Source organism: Lathamus discolor, chromosome 18 (assembly GCF_037157495.1).
Source record: "Lathamus discolor isolate bLatDis1 chromosome 18, bLatDis1.hap1, whole genome shotgun sequence".
Taxonomy (NCBI): domain Eukaryota; kingdom Metazoa; phylum Chordata; class Aves; order Psittaciformes; family Psittacidae; genus Lathamus; species Lathamus discolor.
The window spans coordinates 1,982,678-2,002,183 of NC_088901.1; the positions used below are offsets into that span (position 1 = coordinate 1,982,678).

The 19,506-nt window shown below is 53.6% G+C and overlaps 1 protein-coding gene across 3 annotated transcripts in view; it reads right to left on the minus strand.

Annotated features, from left to right (window-relative positions):
* Positions 1-1,298: 1,298 nt before the first annotated feature.
* Positions 1,299-19,506, minus strand: part of EPHA10 (EPH receptor A10) — a 40,786-nt gene continuing 22,578 nt past the window's right edge. For all 3 annotated transcript variants that reach the window (XM_065697519.1, XM_065697521.1, XM_065697520.1), the window contains 12 exons: positions 18,091-18,215; positions 16,594-16,756; positions 15,184-15,292; positions 14,913-14,968; positions 13,534-13,659; positions 8,886-9,071; positions 8,136-8,197; positions 7,817-8,020; positions 6,349-6,498; positions 5,987-6,180; positions 5,724-5,888; positions 1,299-5,305 (listed from right to left, as the gene is read on the minus strand). In XM_065697519.1, coding sequence (XP_065553591.1) covers positions 5,191-5,305; positions 5,724-5,888; positions 5,987-6,180; positions 6,349-6,498; positions 7,817-8,020; positions 8,136-8,197; positions 8,886-9,071; positions 13,534-13,659; positions 14,913-14,968; positions 15,184-15,292; positions 16,594-16,756; positions 18,091-18,215 — 1,655 coding nt within the window. In that variant the 3' untranslated portion in view covers positions 1,299-5,190. The remainder of the gene's footprint in view (positions 5,306-5,723; positions 5,889-5,986; positions 6,181-6,348; positions 6,499-7,816; positions 8,021-8,135; positions 8,198-8,885; positions 9,072-13,533; positions 13,660-14,912; positions 14,969-15,183; positions 15,293-16,593; positions 16,757-18,090; positions 18,216-19,506) is intronic.

The following is a 19,506-nucleotide window of genomic DNA, read 5'->3' on the forward strand; positions in this document are numbered from 1 at the left end:
TGGTCCATCCTGCAGCAAATACCCTGTTCTGCTGCACCACCAGAGGATGGGGGAAGAAGGAGCAGAAGCTTCAACATCAGCCTGTGCAATGCATCACCACAACAGGGCGGTGGTGATGCCATCCCTCCTGCCTGCCCACCAGCCCTGCAGACAGGCGATGTCTGCAGCTGGAGACCCCCATGTCCTCCAGAGCAACCCCCTGTTGCCTGTGCTGGGTGTCCCCAGCACCCCCCATTACAGCCATGAAAGGAGGTGCCCCACAGCCCCCAGGAAGGTCACAGAAGAGAGGTAAAACCATCACCCATGGACCGCAGGAGGCACGAGCACAGATAAATCAGGGCACAGAATCCATCTGCTTGGCTGCGGGTCGCAATCCACTATTCATAACCCTGCTTCAGAGCTCTCATTATTTCTTCCTAGTGCCAACAGAGCCCTGGCCAGGCTCCTAGTGAAAGCTGGCTGAATTAATTGATCGACAGAAGGCAAATAGACTGCACCCATTTTAGGCACCCATTCAGTTCCTATTCCCCAGTCGCTGTCACTGTTGTGAGCCTCCCAAAGCGAGACCTTTGTACCCGCACTTTGGCATCAAGCACCCTGAGAAGAAGAGAAGGAATGTGAAGTATTGAGCATTGCCTTGAATTGTTTCTCAGTATTGCTTGTGCAGTGTTTGCATTTCACATGCTGGCCATACCCTGCTTCCATTTACTCAGGCAATCGGTGGCATGCCTCAAGCACAGGAACTCTGCAGTGTTTTCCCTCTGCTCAGCAGCATCCCTACGCTAAACACTGCAGCACGTATATTAGACTGACAATTGCGCTGGTATTGACAGCTCCACGTGGGGAGCACTGCCAAGGTTATCTGGTCCTCCGGGTGATGGGAGGGATTCCTGCCTGTGCCAAAAGCATCAGGCCAACCAATGGACCTTTATGTCCACAAAACACACAAGCTGCACTAGTTAAACAGGGTTTTCCCCCCCACAACAAAGTGTTAACAGCAAGAAGCCACCATCCTGAGCTCCACCTCCACAGCAGGAGCAATCAGTTCCCATCTTAACACACGGGCTATTCAATAAAACAGTGCATCATTTCACACCTTGCTGCTCCTAAAACCATTCCTTACCTGACCCTTACCACCCTTGCTACAGTGGAACTTTGCATCAGAACACCTGAAAGGAGCCACACAGACAAGCCAGGGCAGAGTGAGTGGTTGGCTTTACTTAGGTATTTGGATATTTCATTATTGCAAACTTCAACCATAGTTCAATAAATACAAAATTAACAAAAATGTCTATAGATCTTTATCACCATTTATTATTATTATTATTAATTATTATTATTATTATTACTCAAAACCAACTGTGATTCCCTGGAGATGTCTGACTATAGCTCAAACATGAAATGCACACAGTGTCCCTTATGACATCATATTACATTTGTTTCAAGCTTAGAAAAATAGATATTGCCTTCTCAAGTATGTATTTACAGTATATAACACGTGGTTAATGAATATCAAAAAGCATCTGGAGATGAACCAACTTGATTCCAGTTTTGGTTTCATGCAAGGGGGGTATTACAGGGTTCCGGTGATGCTCCAAGCCCCTGTGTCCAACCTGGCCTTGAGCACTGCCAGGGATGGGGCAGCCACAGCTTCTCTGGGCACCCTGTGCCAGCGCCTCAGCACCCTCACAGGGAAGAGCTTGTGCCTCAGAGCTCATCTCAGTCTCCCCTCGGGCAGGTTCAAGCCATTCCCCTTTTCCCTGTCACTGCCCCTTCAAAAGCACCCAGCCTTTTGGCTGCTGACAGCAATGCTGCTGCGCTGCATCCCTCCAGTGATCCTGCTTTGCAATCCAAGGCAGCAACAGCCAACGGGACATTGTTGGGATCAGGATTGCTTTCGAGTGCATACCCACTGTGCAAGAACAGCCAAAGGTTCTGGCCACACACGAGCTTAGACACACGTCTGCTCTTCTCCTCTGATTCACGCCTGGCCCCCGCTCTGCCTGAGCATCTAAAATCATATCCTCATGTAACTGCATTTATCAGCTCCAGCAAAGCCCACAGATTACAGAACACCCATTGCTCTCTTCTCCGAACAAGCCCATTAACACTAATGCTGCTGCACTGGGAGAGTGTGGTCAGCCTGCCCCGAACCCTTACTAGCGCCGATGTGATGAGGGCTTCCCCACACCAAAGGGAGGAGGAAGGAGCCTTGTGCCATCTCAGAGGCTGGATGGCCAAAGCGACCAAACTCAGTGTGAGGCATTTCCCCTCGGTCAAGCAGCTTCGAAACAGTGCTGCTAATTAATTTAATTATAAGGCATTGAATGCTTCCCCAAAGAGAGGTGCTGGGAGGCTGCAAGTTAATTCTAAAATCATAACAACAATCTACAGCTTAATCTGCTCATTTTATTATCTGCAGTGTTGATGAGGAGCTCAATTAAAAGTGTTTATTGCTACAAGCTAGCCTAGAAAGCAGACTTCCATCGTGTGCTTCCCCTTTCCGTTCTTGAAGGAGAGGCCAGCGAAGCAAACGCCTCTTGCTTCTGCTGAGTGAGAGCACGGCTCCAGCCACAGACCCGGCTTCCTGAAACACCACATCCAAGGCTCCCAGCAGCATTAAGTCAGAGAAGAAATTAACCACTGAATGGCTTTTGGGAGCAGCCAGAGAGACACAGACAAAGAAATTACACCTTCAGGTCTGATTGTGCTGGGGAACGGAGGGAGCCTAATTCAGTGGGGGAAACGCTATAGAAATGATTGAAAGATGGCCTCAGTTTTACCTGCGCTATTCTAGCATTGTACAGTGGGGGGGTGGTGGAACTGGATGATCTTGAGGTCCTTTCCAACCCAAACTATTCCAATGGCCTGGGAAGCTGTGGGGCTGCCAGCCCCACGCAGAGCCCAGCTCCCCTGGGAGAGCGCAGACCCCCGCCTGCATGGCCACAGCAGCTTCCCAAGGCACTCAGAGCCGTGAGTCTGGATAAGTCCATCTCCCAGACCCTGAGCACTCCATCACCTTGTCACAAAGCCCTGGGCTTCCCTGCGCCTTCCTGACAGCAGCTGCATGGAGCTTTCATGGCGCAAGCCTACCCAGCAGTGACCTCCCAGCATGGCTCCCTGCATCCCGGCACAGGGTAGAAATCCCAATGGACAGGACCAGAGCAGGGAAATGGGGGTGAGGATCCAGAATCAAGTTGGTTCAACTCCCTGCCTAGAGAACTAGAATAGACTTCCTCTATCGATAAAATGTAAACATAAAGAGCATACAAATTGCACTTGATCCTTGGGATCCGGCATCTCTACCAAATGAAGGTTTCGGTTCACCATTATTACTCTTCTGGGTGTGGAACAGCGGGATGGAGAGCGACCAACCAGACCGGGCAAGGGCCAAACCTAAAGACAAGTTATTTCTGCTGTAAAACCAACCAAGTGACACTGGGGAGCATCGCTTAAAGTGCAGAGGGGGAAGGAAGGAGAGAGCTTGTTCACCGCTGCCACCAGTGCCTATGGTCACGCTGCTCTGCCTGACCAGGAGGGAACCAAGACGCCTGTGCCACCACTTAAAGCCTTGCTCTCAACCATCATTTAGCTCCTCATCCTCTCAGAGCAGGCTAATTGGAGGATCCGGCTCCAACAGACTTCCAGCCGCGCTGTGAGCATCTCCCCCAGCATCCATTCCCTTTGTAAATCTTTGCCTTTCATCATCAATAATTCACTCGCAATACTTACAGATGGCAATAAAAGGCCTACAAAACTCCGTACAAGGCTGCGAAGACCCATTTAATTAACTAACTTCAAGGAACCTTGTATTATTAAGTAGATGCTATTTATGTCTTCCGTCAGGGACCAGGCCTGCAGCAGTGGGAACTGCCAGCGTGCAGGGCAGGCAGTACCGCGCTCCCGCTGCAACAAATAAAGTGCTGATGTGCCCTGGTTTGCCTGGGTTGCACAGCAGGATTCCACGGGTCCCACGGATGCGAGGATCAGTTCTGCCCACCTGGGGTGCGTGGTCCCTCCAGCAAGCAGAGGGACACCCAGAGAACGGGGCGCAACCCACCGTGGGTGCTGTGGGGAGTGCTGGCACTGCAGCCCTCGGCCATGGACCTCTGCCCAGCCATTAATGTGAGGCTGGAAAACACGCACAGCAGAGCCAGGCATTCCCTGCTCCCAGCCAGGAATGGGGCAACTGGAGGAGGAAGAGAAGAGCACTCACCACAGCTAACGCATCCCTTCCAGCGGCCAGGGGTACACTGCAGGGAGGACATGGGAAGCATCCCTCCCAAAGCACAGCCTTGCCTGACGTCTCTCGGACCTCAGACCAGTTCCTGGCTTTCCATCCCATTTCTGGCTGAACTGGGATGCTCCTGCTGTTGCTGTGGGTTGAATTAGTGCTATTCATAACACGGCAGGCACGCTGCCTGCTGCTGCTCTGGTCTGTGAGCTCCCACCCCACTGCTGGGCTCCAGGGGGACTGGGACCTGCACAAAGGGCTGAGAGCATCAGCAGGGCAGCCCAAGGGCTCCATTGCTTCACCTCTCTCGGTTATGGCTCCCTTCATCAAAGCTTTCCATTTCTTCCCTTGAAATTGTCTTGTCAAGAGAGCCTCAGAACCATTCAGCACCATTTGCTCTGCACGTTAGCGGAGAGTGTTTTGGTTCTGTTCACCAACCGTGGCGTCAAGACACAGGGAAGTAACGCAGAGCAGGAGGGAGGTGGCTGGGAAGGAGCTGCCTTCAGCATAGCAGATGGGGAAAGTCACCTTCCAGAAGTTGGGCGCTGGGTGGGAGCTGTGCTCCGGTCTCTAAAAATAAAAGCAATAAAAAGCTCCTTGCGGGGTTGCCTGAACGTGTCAGCTTGTATAAAAATACCCATGGATCTCAGCAGTAGGATGCTAGGTACGAAAGCGCTGTCAGCTCTGGATGAAGGCAGCGCACAAACGTCCATCCACCCTGTTAACCCAATCACCGTGTGAAACGGCATCATCAGTTTGACTCAACACAGTGCTAGGGAGAGCCACATCCACCGAGGCACGCATCCCGGGAATCCTTGGCTTCCTGATGCCCTGCGCTCTTGCCACATTGGTTTGGCAGCAGCTCAGTGATCCCTACATCCCACCTCCGGTCCGGCGTGGGGCCGGGCGGCTGCCTGCCCCCGGGTCAGTGCTCTGCACCGCTGCGGGGCTCCGCTTCACACCTGCACGCCTCGGCCATGCATCTGGATCACCTGCGCCCGCAGGGTCTGGATCCCGCTCAGGATGGTGCTCTGGTGCTCCGCCAGCGTGATGCCCAGGCTGAGGATGTCCCTGCCGCCATGGAAAACAAGCCTCAGCTCTGAAATGCCCCAACACCAACAGCTCTCATCAAGGGCAGTGCAGGCTTCAGACCTGCCACAATAAGAAAGCCCCAACCGGTTGTCCCAGGGATGCAGGGATAACACAAGCCTGCAGCACACCCTGCATGAGAGCTCCCAACCCTGCCACCCCGTGCTGTCCGCATAGCATAGAATCAGTGAACTGCATTAGATTCAACTCCGCTTTCAGGAAGGGAAAGGCAACAGCAACTGAGATGCACAACACATGCAGCCAAACCCCACCAGTGAGCACTTAAAGGCAGGTTTTGGAAGACCTGTCCTCTTATTTAGTGATGCCTGACAGTGCCAAGCAGAGCTCACTCACACTGCACCCAGGAACACAAGGTTATAGCCAGGTTATAGCCACTTACTGGGCTGTCATCCTGGCCACCGACTCCAGGTAGCAGTAGCCCGCGGCAGTGAAGTTGTCTTTGTACCTGCCCATTTCTATCGCTTCCAGCCACTCGCCTACGGAGCTGAAAGATGGGAAGGCTGAGAAGGTTCGCTCGGTGAGGGGGATGGAGGTGCTGTGGGACCTGCCAACACAACAGGGTGGTGAGGATGGAGGACGTGGCACGTCTGAGGTCGGACCTGGCAGGCAAAGGAGGAGGCAGCAAAGCAAGAGGATGCTCACCTGGTGCACGTGGAGCTGGGGCACTTTGGGGGCTCCGGGCTCTGCACCAGCTTGCTGAGGATGCTGTGGATGTGCGAGAACTTGGGTCTCTGGCTGCGGTCCTTCTGCCAGCAGTCGAGCATGAGCTGGTGCAGGGGGGGCTGGCAGTTCACCGGGGCGGGCAGGCGGAACCCGTCCTCCACAGCCTTCATCACCTGCAGTGCACAAGGGAGCAGGAGGCGAGGAGATGGGACCAGAGCAAAGGCAAACCCCTGGGGCAGCCAGACCCCACATCAGAGCAGCGGCAGCTCCTCCATACCCCATGGAACCACCCGCACACTATCAGCAATGGCAACACCATCATCTACCCCGCAGGCACTCACGTCCTGGTTGGACATGTCCCAGTAGGGTCTCTCGCCATAGGACATGACCTCCCACATGACGATGCCGAAGCTCCACACGTCGCTGGCCGGACTGAAGTGGTGATACTGGATGGCTTCGGGGGCTGACCACAGCACCAGGCTCTTCCCACGCTGCATGGGGAGAAGGGGAGGAATGATGAGCAGGATGCAGCTCATCCACAGGCAGCTCTTCATCATGCCCTGCCCAGCGTCAAGGGCAGACACAGTGCAGCCCATGAGCCGTGTGTAGGTTTAGTACTAACAGAAAACTTTAGCCTCGATTTCTTTGGAAACAGCCATGCCATTGTATGCAAGTCCTAAAATATTAATGGGAGAGGAGAATGTCTCTGGGAAGAGCTGATGGCATTTTATACCTCAATATTTAATGAAAACGGCTTCAGTGCTGTGCAAACACAGTCCCTCCATCCCGGTTTGCTCTCCTGCGGTTTGCAGTCCCTGTCTCGCTGTCTGCAGAGCCCTCTGGTTGCACTACTGGAAGCAGGTCACAGACCACAGCCAACTGCCATTAACAGCAGGGAGACCCTGACCCAAAGCCACAGCCCCACTGCACCGTGGTGGGCGAAGCCAGGGCTCCTGCTGAGCCCTCGCTCAGCTCCATACCCAGCACACTTGAGCTGCTGCCTCCTTGGCGCTGCCCAATGCTCCCTGCAAGCAATGAGTGCTCATTTGATTGAGGAATTGATGCTCTTTCCTATATGAATGCCTGGTTAACACAAGGCACCAACAGCCCCAGCTGGTGCCAACTGAAATACATCCGATTGCTCTGCGGTTCAAAATGCACTGATGCGCCCTCGAAAGAGGGGAGTGAAAGAAGCAGAGATGGAGAGCCGGCTCCAGCTGCGTGTGGGGGGGTGCATGGGGTGCCATGGGGTCCATGCCCAGGGGCTCACAGTCACTTGCGAGCTGCAGTGCCTGGCACAAGTGTGAATCAAGGAGGACTTGGATTCTTAACTGAAAGCCATGAACTTCATTCCAGTGATGAAACAGGAGGGACCCTGAGGCTGCCAGGGCTGCGTCCAGCCACCCAGCGCCTCTGCCTGCTCACGCAGCAGGGCTGCGGCCAGAGGATGGGAAGAGCAGAGCTGGGCAGATCCATGCAGTTCCTGCCTAAATGCTCTTGTTTCCTAGCTGAGAAAGAAGCTGTTAAGATGCAGAGCCAGCATCCACACATGAGGAAGGAAGTGGGAGCCTAGGAAAAATAGCGGTTCTGGCGTGGAATTGCTGTATGTTTTATTAAGTCCACCTGCAGAAGCTGGCTGGCTTTGGATTTCATCCTTATTCAGCATTCAGAGCAGGCTGCAAAGCCCTCTGCCCAAGCACTCCTGGCTGTAGCCATGTATCACAGGCAGGGAGATCCACCTCTGCAGCTGCTCTGACAGCAGTTTGCCTTCAGGGAACGTCACCAACCGAGCCTGGAAAGGCAGCTTACCATCGTGGAGAAGATGGTCTCCATCTTATCCTCCTGCGGCCGTCTGAAACCGGTTATTTTGCAAGCCAGGCTGCTGTTCACGAGGACTTTGTGGGCAGCCAGGTTTTTATGGATGTAACCCATCTCTGCCAGGTACTTCATGCCAGAGGCAATCCCCTGCAGCATGCAAACCAGCTGGGTGGCCGTGAACTGCCCCTCGTGTTTCTGGAGGATGACAGGAGGAAAAGCCAAAGGTGAGCAATGGCCACATCAAGAGGCCTCCCCGGCAGAGCCTGGGAGGGTGACAGATGCAGCTACCACCGGCTCCCACAGCACTCACCCTGAGAAAAGAGTCCAGCACACCATTCCCCATGTACTCCATCACTATCATCATGGTGCTCCCTGCATGGACAGACAAGGAGCACTGCGTGAGTGCTGCCCGCGGCTTAGGCAGTGCTGACACTGCAGGGGTTAGAAACATCCAGCGCGGTCAGTCTGGGCTGCCTGGCTATTAAGGAAGACAAGGGCTTTGTCCCAAGATAGTTTTCAATGAGCAGTGGGTCCGAGGTTTTCCTGTCTCTCCCAGCTGGCATCCCATGAGATGCTCCTTTCACCAGGACACTAAACCCCATCACGAAGGACAGCACAACCCAGTGAAAGCAAAAGCAACCCGCTCAGCCCATGGCTCAGAACAGAAACTCTTCCTTACTTAATGAAAAGGGCGGTTAAATCAGCACAGCTGCTCACGTTCCTTTGGATTTACATGGATATCCATTTAACTACAGCATCCGCAGAGCAGTCCAGCGCGCACAAGGGCCGGTAGCAGAGTCATCTGTTTTACTGACAGAACCTCACTTCAATTTGCTTTTATTAAGAGTGCACAGTTTTGCTCTTGAGCCAGTCCCACTCCTTGGATGTATTCATCTGCCTGGGAGCATTTTATTACCCAGCAGAACGCTAAACCAGCGACTACAGGAGGAAAAACCCTTCATTTCTAGAGCCAACGGCATTGCACCAGCTCACCGCTCCAAAGCGACAGCTTCAGCACGCTGCCTGCACAGCAGTCACAGAACCCACGTCCCCCCCTCACCTCTGGTGATGACCCCCTCCAGGCGGATGACGTTGGAGTGATCGAACTGGCCCATGGTGCACGCCTCTGCCAGGAAGGAACGCTGCTGCTTCTCCGAGCACCCTGCCCGCAGGGTCTGGATGGCCACCGGCAGCTCCCGCTTGCTGGGCAGCTTCAGGCACCCTCGGCAGACCTCTCCAAACTCCCCTGCGCAGCACAGAGATGGGTTAAGGGCATCCATGGTCCCACGTCCCTGGCCGCCAGCACGCGCCTGCCCCCGCAATCACGGTCGCACCACTCCGGCATGGGCTGTCAACACTGCCCTCGGCCAGTCCCAGACCCTGAAGGGAGGAGCAACCTCCTCCTCTACTTCACAGCGTTGTGTGAGGGTGATGTTTTACTGAGCTGTTGCAATGCATTATAAAGACAGCTTATACATGTACCTGCCACAAAGCAAAGGGCAGCAGTCCTCCTCTTGGAAGCCAGCTCCCTTTAGGGAACATTTCCCTTCCTTTAGAAGCATAAAGCGCATTCCTATGGGGCACAAGTGATGTGTCTTGCTGTGTAGAGAGGCAAGACTTCCCCATTGTTCATCAGAGGATTTGCCAATCCATAAACTCAAACACCCGGAGCCCTGCGTGGCTGCAAGTTTCCCCCACAGAGCCTGTTTTAACATCTTCCCCCACTGTCCTGGTTTTGAGCAGCAGCAGTCATTTTTCTCCTTCTTAGGAGCTAGTACAGTGCTGTGTTTTGATCTTTTGGCCTTGGAGCAGTGGTGATAACGCTGATGTTTTCAGTTGCTGCTCGAATGTTTGGTGTGGCCAAGGACTTTCTGAGCCTCATGCTCTGCCAGGGAGGAGGGGAGGCTGGGAGGGAGCAGAGACAGGACACCTGACCCAAACTGACCAAAGAGGTATTCCATACCACAGCACGTCATGCCCAGGATGTAACTGGTAGTTACCCGGAAGGGTTGGGACTGGAGGGTTGGAGAAGGTATCGGTCGGTGCTTGGCTGGGGGGAGTGGGGTGAGTTATTGGTCAGCTGGTGTTGAGGTGTTGTATTCTTTCCTCTTGTTATTTCCTTTATCATTATTATCATTGGTGGTAGCAGCAGTGATCTGTGTTATACCTTAGTTACTAAACTGTTCTTATCTCAACCCGTGGGAGTTGCATTCTTTTCGATTCTCCTCTCCGTCCCTCCAGAAGCAGGGGGAGGGCAAGAAGGGGGGGGGAGTGAGTGGACGAGGTTTGTGGTTGGGTTTAAACCACGACAGTTCTTTTTGGCGCCCAACGTGGGGCACGAAGGGTTGAGATAACGACGGAGATGATCAGATTAATAGTCGTCACAGTGCTGATTTATTGGCTCTCAAAGTTGTTTCTCTTGCTCTCAGCGCTTCAGAATGTAGTACATTACATAGAGCCGGTATTCCCTGTGTTCGTGTTTATCAAGTGTGGGGCTTGGGCTAAGGTTTTTGTTTCACTGTACTTTATGGCAATGGCTTGTAATACGGGTGGGCTCCAGCAGCAGGGAGAGATGGACGTGGCCGTGGACTTGTACCCGGCCGTCCCGCTGCTCTTCACCGTCCTGGCCCTTGTCCTCGCCTCCGTCTTCGTGAGGCTGCGGGGAGCCGAGGGGGAGCGGCCCCGGGAGCCGGCGGCGGCCGAAGCGGCCCGGGAGAGCGGCCCCGGGGACCAGGCGGCGGCGGGAGCGGGGCCCGAGCCCGGGAGGAAGGCGGCTGCCGAGCAGCGGGAGGAGGCGGCCAAGGAGCTGAGCCCCGCGGAGGAGCCGAGCCCCGCGGAGGAGCCGAGCCCCGCGGAGGAGCCCAGCCCCGCAGCCGAGCCCAGCCCCGCAGCAGCCGAGAGCGTCCCTCGGAAGCCGCCCGCAGAGCCGCAGGAGGATGCAGGAGCCCAGGCAGCATTTCCCAGCAAGGCAGAGCAGGAAGAGCTGCACCCAGGGAAAGAGAAGCTGGTGGTGGGAGAGCCGGCAAGCACAGCAGCTGCAACAGCCCCAGGGACAAGTACAGCAGCATCACTGGAGAGTTCTGAAGGGTTTGAATGGCCTGTGGGTACCCTTGGGACCTGCCTGCTGGTTGTGATGGGGATCAGCATGTTGGCACACACACAGAGTGTGTTCTACCCACGGCCATTTTGTCTGATCTCAGAAGTTAAGCAGAGTCAGGTTTGCTTCTTGTCTGGGGTTAGACCACAATATGGGAGGAACAAGAGATATTCCCCAAGGCTGGACAGCCATGAGTGGCAGGGTGTGTGGGACAGTATGAGCGAGTACCTGGTCCACTGGGCCCCTCCAGTGCTTTGGAAGCATTGGAGATGGAAGGCAGCTCTATGGAGTCCCCAGCAACAAGCTGCAGAAACTGCTGAAGGGGACAGTGAATTATTTTGAACCTGGTGGGCCCATGGCACTTCAGGCCATCAGGGCAGAGATGCGACACAGAGATGGACTCATGATCGAGGGGTGGACTTAGCAATGGACACTATTGCCCAGGTTATTCACTAGTGTGAACACTGTTACAAGAGGTCGAGCCTGACATCATGGACCAGATGGACTCAGCAGCTTTATAGGTCCATGCACTAACAAGTGATGTTTTCCTCTGTGTATATGTAGATGTATATATATATATAAGAGTGATGGCATATTGAAGATGTGGGATCTGAGCATGACGTGAATGGTATGGAATAAGGGGTGGATAATGTCCTGGTTTTGAGCAGCAGCAGTCATTTTTCTCCTTCTTAGGAGCTAGTACAGTGCTGTGTTTTGATCTTTTGGCCTTGGAGCAGTGGTGATAACGCTGATGTTTTCAGTTGCTGCTCGAATGTTTGGTGTGGCCAAGGACTTTCTGAGCCTCATGCTCTGCCAGGGAGGAGGGGAGGCTGGGAGGGAGCAGAGACAGGACACCTGACCCAAACTGACCAAAGAGGTATTCCATACCACAGCACGTCATGCCCAGGATGTAACTGGTAGTTACCCGGAAGGGTTGGGACTGGAGGGTTGGAGAAGGTATCGGTCGGTGCTTGGCTGGGGGGAGTGGGGTGAGTTATTGGTCAGCTGGTGTTGAGGTGTTGTATTCTTTCCTCTTGTTATTTCCTTTATCATTATTATCATTGGTGGTAGCAGCAGTGATCTGTGTTATACCTTAGTTACTAAACTGTTCTTATCTCAACCCGTGGGAGTTGCATTCTTTTCGATTCTCCTCTCCGTCCCTCCAGAAGCAGGGGGAGGGCAAGAAGGGGGGGGGAGTGAGTGGACGAGGTTTGTGGTTGGGTTTAAACCACGACACCCACCTTTGCTGAACACACAACCCTTCACCCAAGTTTAGCACCAGCATGTGATGCTAAAAACCTGCGATAAGGCAATGCAGTTTCTTCTTCCCCTTCCTACACCTCTAAGCCATTCTCTCCACCTCTGCTCAAGTGCACATTGTGGTTTACCCCTGTGAGAAGAGGATTAACCCCCAGCCACTGAGCTCATGCTCCCTGGACCTGGTCTATTCTGCTTCCTGGCTCAGCACACGTGAAGGGAACGGAGCATTGCAGGGCAAGGATGGCCCCTGTGGTCTTTGAAGAGAGACTTTAGACAAGGGCCTGTAGGGACAGGCCAAGGGGAATGGCTTGAACCTGCCCGAGGGGAGACTGAGATGAGCTCTTAGGCAGAAGCTCTTCCCTGTGAGGGTGCTGAGGCGCTGGCACAGGGTGCCCAGAGAAGCTGTGGCTGCCCCATCCCTGGCAGTGCTCAAGGCCAGGTTGGACACAGGGGCTTGGAGCACCCTGCTCCAGTGGAAGGGGTCCCTGCCCGTGGCAGGGGTTGGAGCTGGATGAGCTTTAAGGTCCCTTCAACCCAAACCAGGCTGGGATGCTATGATGATTCTATGAGGCAGAACATCCCACTCTGCACAGCCACGCACTTGACAACTGGAGCTATTCATAACATAACTAAATTCATAACATAAAAGGCCAATATTGGCTTTTTAGCAAAACATGTAGCTAAGAAAAGCTTTCCTGATTTGAAAGCCAGGTACTTTTTAGGTCAGACACGAGACAAATGCACGCCCAAATTCCTTCCATGGAAATGTCTTCCTGTATAATTTTCCTCCTTGATCTTTCAAACACCAATTCGCTTCTGAAAGGGATGTGGGATTCCTCTCAGCTGCTCCGCTCAGCAGCTACAGAGACAACCTCCTCTTCCCCGTGTCCTCCTCCCTTCGACCCTGTCCTTCAAGCTGGCAGGCAAAGCCCTTCCCTCTTCCCTTCCTCCACCTCTTCTGCTGCAGCTGAATTTGTCTTTAGGAAAAGAACCGGCAAAGGATCCTCACGTTTCCCATGTCCTGGCTCACGTTAGCGAGGAAGGCTCTAGGGCCCACTGAGGGGATGTTAATTTGCTTTTAAGTTTCAGGCAGCCAAGTTGATGAAAATCAATAAATCATTAGGTTCACGTATTTATAAATAGTTTTCATGCTGCTGTCAAAGTGCCCAGATGCAGATAATTGCTGATGCTTTCTGCTCCAAACTCCCTGCCTGTGCTTAGTGCCTCGGAAAAACAAGCAGGGATGCAAAACCAAGCTCCCGAACACCACACTCCCATCTCCCCGCTGCAAGCATCTACGAGAGCAAAGCCCACGGTGCCAGAGGATGAGGAGATGCAGCAAGGAACTTGCCTGTCCCGATGATCCTCTCAATTTTAATACTAGCGTTATCCAGCTCTTTGGCAAAGAGGTGCACGGCCTGCATGGGGTCTTCACAAGTGTCAGGGTCGATGTACGTCCTCCTGGTTGGTATTTTAACTGCAGGGAAGGCAGAAAGGTGCATGAGAAGGGCTCAGCCTGTTCTGCCACGTTATCCATCTTTAACCAGGTTATTGCCACCTCTTTGTAAGTAAAGCAAAGACTCAGATGTCGGGTTGCTAGGAAATTTCTGGTGGGATTAAATGGAACTCATTGCTCTGCTCCATTGCCACAACCCCTGAGTTAAAGGAGAGCAGCTCCTTCACCCTAGGGCAGCTCTCTCCCTGATGGAGCCACTCATGCTAATCCTCAGGTATCCAAATCATTCCCAAGACCTCTAGGAGAAATAATTATGATCACGAACAAGCATGTTCCAAGTCCCCTCCATCAGCAGCACGGGCAGCAAAATACCTCCCACAGGCGTCTACCATCTGCTGCAGGGGCAGCGATCCTGCACCAGGAGCACATCCAGGACAAGAGTGTGGAATGAGGCTGACCTGCTTACAGGAGCGCTTGCAAAGGGACAGGGCAATGGGAATGGCTTTAACCGGACAGAGAGGAGGCTGAGATGAGCTCTTAGGCAGAAGCTCTTCCCTGGGAGGGTGTTGAGGCGCTGGCACAGGGTGCCCAGAGAAGCTGTGGCTGCCCCATCCCTGGCAGTGCTCAAGGCCAGGCTGGACACAGGGGCTTGGAGCAAGCTGCTCCAGTGGAAGGGGTCCCTGCCCGGGGCAGGGGCTGGAGCTGGAGGAGCTTTAAGGTCTCTTTCAACCCAAACCAGGCTGGGATGCTATGAAGCAGCCAGGCTGAATCCAAGCAGCACGCAGGCTCTGCTGCATCTGAAATGCTTCGGGGAGCACAAGAGCATGTGTACGCTTCATGGGCATATGCCAGGAATCAGATAAGCTCATCAATCCTGATATCTGAATTTCCTTTGACAACTGCTGTCTGTCTAATTACTGATGCTCAATAATCAAGAGTAGCCCCAGAAAACAAAAGCTGTGCTCTCATGCAGCCGTTTGTGGGAAGCTGACAGAATGATTCACACACCCCATGGAAAGCTGAAGCATCCCCGTTTCCTTCGGCACAGCAGTGACCCGTGTGCAGGAAGGATGGACACTGGCTTAGGAAGCTGCCAAGCCTGCTGTCCCCAGGGAGCCTCACTGTGCTGAGCCCCTGCTCTGGGATAATGCAGGATGACAGCACTTCAAAAGGAAGGACTCGGGGCTGCTTTGTTGGAAGCTGGGTTATTAATAGCAATAAATACAGGGATGCCCACGCAGTCATACCAGCCATGGTGGCCAGGCTTCACTTACAATGGAAGTACAGCTCCTCGTCCCCATCCTGGCTGGCTTTGCTGTATCCACACTGTCTGCAATGAGAACGAAGATGCACACTGTTGTATGGGCAGCAGCCCCTCACTGGTTATAAGAGCCTCAAGTCACAGTGCTCAGGAGCGGAGTCCAGCCCCAGCAGGCTCAACCCAGCTCCCATGCTTAGGGCCAGCACCGCCCCATGCTCCCAAGAGCCCTGCTGCAGGGCAACGCGGCTTTGGTCCTCCTTGGTCCGTGCCCCAGCCCTGCTCACCTCCTCCAGACCATGGTGCCGATCACCATGGACACCAGCACCGTCATCCCTGCGATGGCCACCACCACGATGATGAGGACAGGGTTCTGCTCGCTGGAGGCCACCGACACTGCGGGAGGGAAGCAGAGGTGGTCAGCAACGCACCCCAGGACGGCAATGGGGCAGCCCCGGCTGCTCCTCCCAGTGCCGACTGCATCCTCCAGCAAGGATGGGACAATCCACCCTTAGCACCAAGCTGCTTTTCCCCATCCTCGTGTTCCCATTCTGGTTCAGTTTTACTGCACTTGAGCTGATGCAGTGAGACCAACGTGCAGGGCAGTGCTGCAGGCACAGATGGAGCAGCCCCAGCGATGCCACACCAGGCTCCTGGTCCTGTTAATCAGCACTGAGGAAAGGTTCCCGTTTATCAGAGGGACGTATTAAAATTTATAGCTTACAAATAGTTTTCCTTCATCACATTAATCCCTTCCCTTCCTGCTTTTGCAAACAGCGGTATTAGAAAGCTACATTCTATATAAAAATTTTATTGGTTTCAATTCATTCTGCAAATGTCTTCTGTGTGGCAAATGGATGCAATTTAAAGCCCTGTTAAACACAATCTGTGAGAGTCGTACTGAGCCAGCCATCTCAAGGCTTTCATTTCTAGCCAGGGTGGGTTATTAAGCTGAAGCCCAACTGTCTCTCCAAGCCCTCTTTTAAATCAGTGAAATAAGATGCTTCGGGACTACAGTTATGAATGGAAACTGTGAAAAGGAAAAGCCCCAGAAAATAACACTGATGCTGGCTGACCTGATGCAGCCAAGCAGCTAACAAGCCAAGTGCCTCATGAGCCAGGATGGCAGTGGGGGTAAAGCAGTCATCGCCTATGTGGGGCATGCATCCAGGGCCAGCTGCATCTCCAGGCTGCTCTTGCCTCCTGTGCAGTGCCTGCTGTGGGCTGTACAGCTTCACAGACCCGGGCAGGATTGTGCCCTCAGCATTTATACCACCGGGGACCAACACTTGCTCCCTTCCAGTGCCTGTTTGGTGGCACCACAAAAGGGACCCGGTGAGATCTGTTCCAGCACCAGCATCACACCAAGGCAAACCAGCACCCAGCCACTGCCTCTGCTGAGCACTTCCTTGGGCAATCTCAGTCAAGGAGCAGAGACTGTGTCCCCAGGACACTGATGCACTGAGAAGAGCAAGGACAAGCTCCTCCAGGACAGACAGAGCAGAGGCAGGGCTCGAAATCAAATGGGAAATGCAATTGAAAGCAAACCTTGAGAAGTGCCTCCCCTTAGACCCAGAGCAGAGGAACCAGAGGCAGGGATGCTGCTCCAGGAAGCCATGGGGCAGGAGCAGGGAGCAGCAGCATCCCCACGGCTCAGCTCAGAGAGCCTCCCTCATGTCTCAGGTACCAGCACTTACACTCTGCCAGCGTCTCCACCTCGATGCTGGGGTTGTAGCTCCCATAGTCCGGAGAGGAGGATGTCCGGATTTGGAAAATATAGAGGGTGCCAGGCTTCAGGTTATTGACCGTCACGGCCGTCGATGTGGTTTTCACAGTTGAGTAGCTCTGATCTCTCTGATCCTGTGAAATAATGAGATACCTGAGACGGAGCTGGACTGACGGCAGTGCCCCGGAGCAGGCACAGCACCGCTGGATCTTCCCCTCGCCTCTGGGTCCCATCGGGACACTCTATCTAAACAGAGAGCCTTCAACAGAAAGAATACATTTGCTGGATGTCTCATTAATAGAAATTACATGGAAAGGTCACACAAAATAGCAGATGGAGCCTGGTGATGTGCTATGGAAACAGGCAGAGGACGGGATGCTGGTACTTTCCGGTCCTTTCCTGCTCCCTTGCTACAGCCACTCGAGCCCGGGTGTAAATACCCCGTATCAGCACACGCTGAGTAACTAAAGCTGGCAGGTGGGTTTGCAAAGCAAACCAAGCTCCAATGGCTCCCACAAAGCTTCCCGTGGTTCTGTGCAGCCTCCATTAGAGATCATTCTCTCAGCCATGTCGGGTACCATTGACCAAGTTCCCCAGTGGGAAGATGAGACCTGGACCAGGTTATCTGATGCCACTTCCCACCGGGAGCAGGGCTGGGCTGTGTCCTGCTGTCCCAGCCTCAGCCTCCCTCAGATCCCACATGCGCGCGCTGCGCCTTCATTACACAAGGGATCGGTCCCAAGGCGCATCCCAGTGCTCAGGGACACCACTGTGAAATGTATTTACCATTTGATATGCTTTCCCCCTTGAATCTCCACAGTTCAAATACAGCTTTAAAAGCAAAGATTAGGAACTAAGTTGATTTTCATGTCAGCATCAAGAGCTTCATTGCAGTCAATAATTACTAAACCAGTTCAAATTCCCTGCCCAAGCAGGATGTTTCCTCATTTCACATACCCTGAGCATCTTGTTGCTGCAGCCCATTAGCACAGGAATTACCATCTCGGGCTTCAGCCTTCGCCCTCTCACACAGATTTCTCCTTTCAAATCTATCAGAGGCTGAAAACCACATTAATATGAATCAGCTTCATGGTAGCTTGTTTCTAAATACAGAACGTCACCATGTCACCTGCGTAGTTTGCTTGACATGCAATCAGTTCCATAATGAGCCTGAGCACACGCAGATAAGGTAATTTGTGGAACTGTCTCATAAACCGCATTTATTTGGATTTAGAGCATTGTCCCTGCTCTCTGCCCGCTGGTTTTCCCTCTCAAAACCTCAGCCCCCTGTCAAATAAAAGCCGGGCTTAAAATTAAGAGATGGTCAGGGGCAGACTGACAAGGGAAGTAGCTGGAGCTGGCTGGGGCATGACCAAGAGCTGGAGCCATTCCCCAAAGCCATTCCCCAGAGCCATTCCCCAGAGCCATTCCCCAAAGCCATTCCCCAAAGCCATTCCCCAGAGCCTACCTTCTCGTAGTACTTGACCTCGTACTCGGTGCCGTTAGTGGTCGGGAAGCCCGGCTCCTGCCATGACAAGGAGATGCTCTTCTGCTCCACTTTATCTGTGCGGATGCCGGTGATAGGATTTGATGCTGAAAAAGCAGAGAGGAAAGCAGGGGGTGAGCACGGTGCTGCTGGGGGCAGAGCTTCCCTCCTGCTCCAGCAGCCCCCAAATCCCCCCGCATCCAAGTGCAGGGACCCCTTCCACTGGAGCAGCTTGCTCCAAGCCCCTGTGTCCAACCTGGCCTTGAGCACTGCCAGGGATGGGGCATTCACCTGGGCCGCAAGCCCCACATCAGCCCAAATGTGCTCAGTTTTGGTAACTTCCTTTCTGCTTCTGCCCAGTGATGCTGCAGTGAAAACTTCAGCAGTTTAAACAGCTGAAGAGTGGTGCTTCTGCTGCAGATGCCAGGTCCCACGCTCTGAATCAGGATTGAAACCGAGTGAATTCTAAGCTGATGATCGTACAACGGCAGAAAACGGTGGTAAAACACAACAGCTTTGTAAACCGTGGGCAGCTGGCGATGCTTGGACCAAAACCAGGCAAAAAAGCCTTAAAAATCCTCACAATCCTCTACCCGGGGTGCTGCAGAGGGGTCCGAGCACCAGCAAACATCCAGTGCTCCGAACCTGCTGCTAAGGATTTCTGGGAAGCACAACCTCTTTGAGCAGGGATGTGCTTTGGCACCTGTGCTCCCGTTTAGTTCATCTCACTGTGCGGGATGCACTTGCCAACTCTTCCCATGTTAACCAGGTCTGGTACCAAACAGGCTGATTTCCCTGGCATGGCAGCTTGCTGTCCCCGGCTACCCACAGGCTCTGTGCTGGATGCTGCGCCCTGGCTGCACTCATCTCCACATTCCCAGAGCCTCCTCCGTGCTGCTTCCTCCTCTGCCCACCTTCTCCTGCCTCCAAGCCATTGAGCTGTGCTCAGTGCCTGTACAGCAGCAGCATCCCTGCCTGCTGGCAGCATCCCGGCAGCTCTTCCTAAAGTCTTTCCCTTCCTGCACCAGCAGAGAGCCAGCTGGACCTGTCAGACTGTCTGCAGCATCTCCGGAGCCAGCCAAGGACACAGCATCCCTCACCTGCCCAGAGCAAGGCAGCAGCAGCTCAGATGTGATCATCTGCTCATAGCCAGGGCATCCAGCAGCAAGAGCAGGGAGGAAGCGGCTGCCATGTGCTAGGGAAATAAAATACCTGGTACTATAATAAAGGTTCTATGGGAGGCTTTTGCTCTGCTTCAGATTCATTAGTGAGGAAATTAGGATTCATTGGAGAAACTGAGCTCCCCAGGGGCTGAACACATCAAGTGAGGTCTTCAGAGCTCTCCCAGGGCAGTGCCAGAAGCAGTCCTGGTCGGGTGGCAGAAAGGGGGAGGAGGAA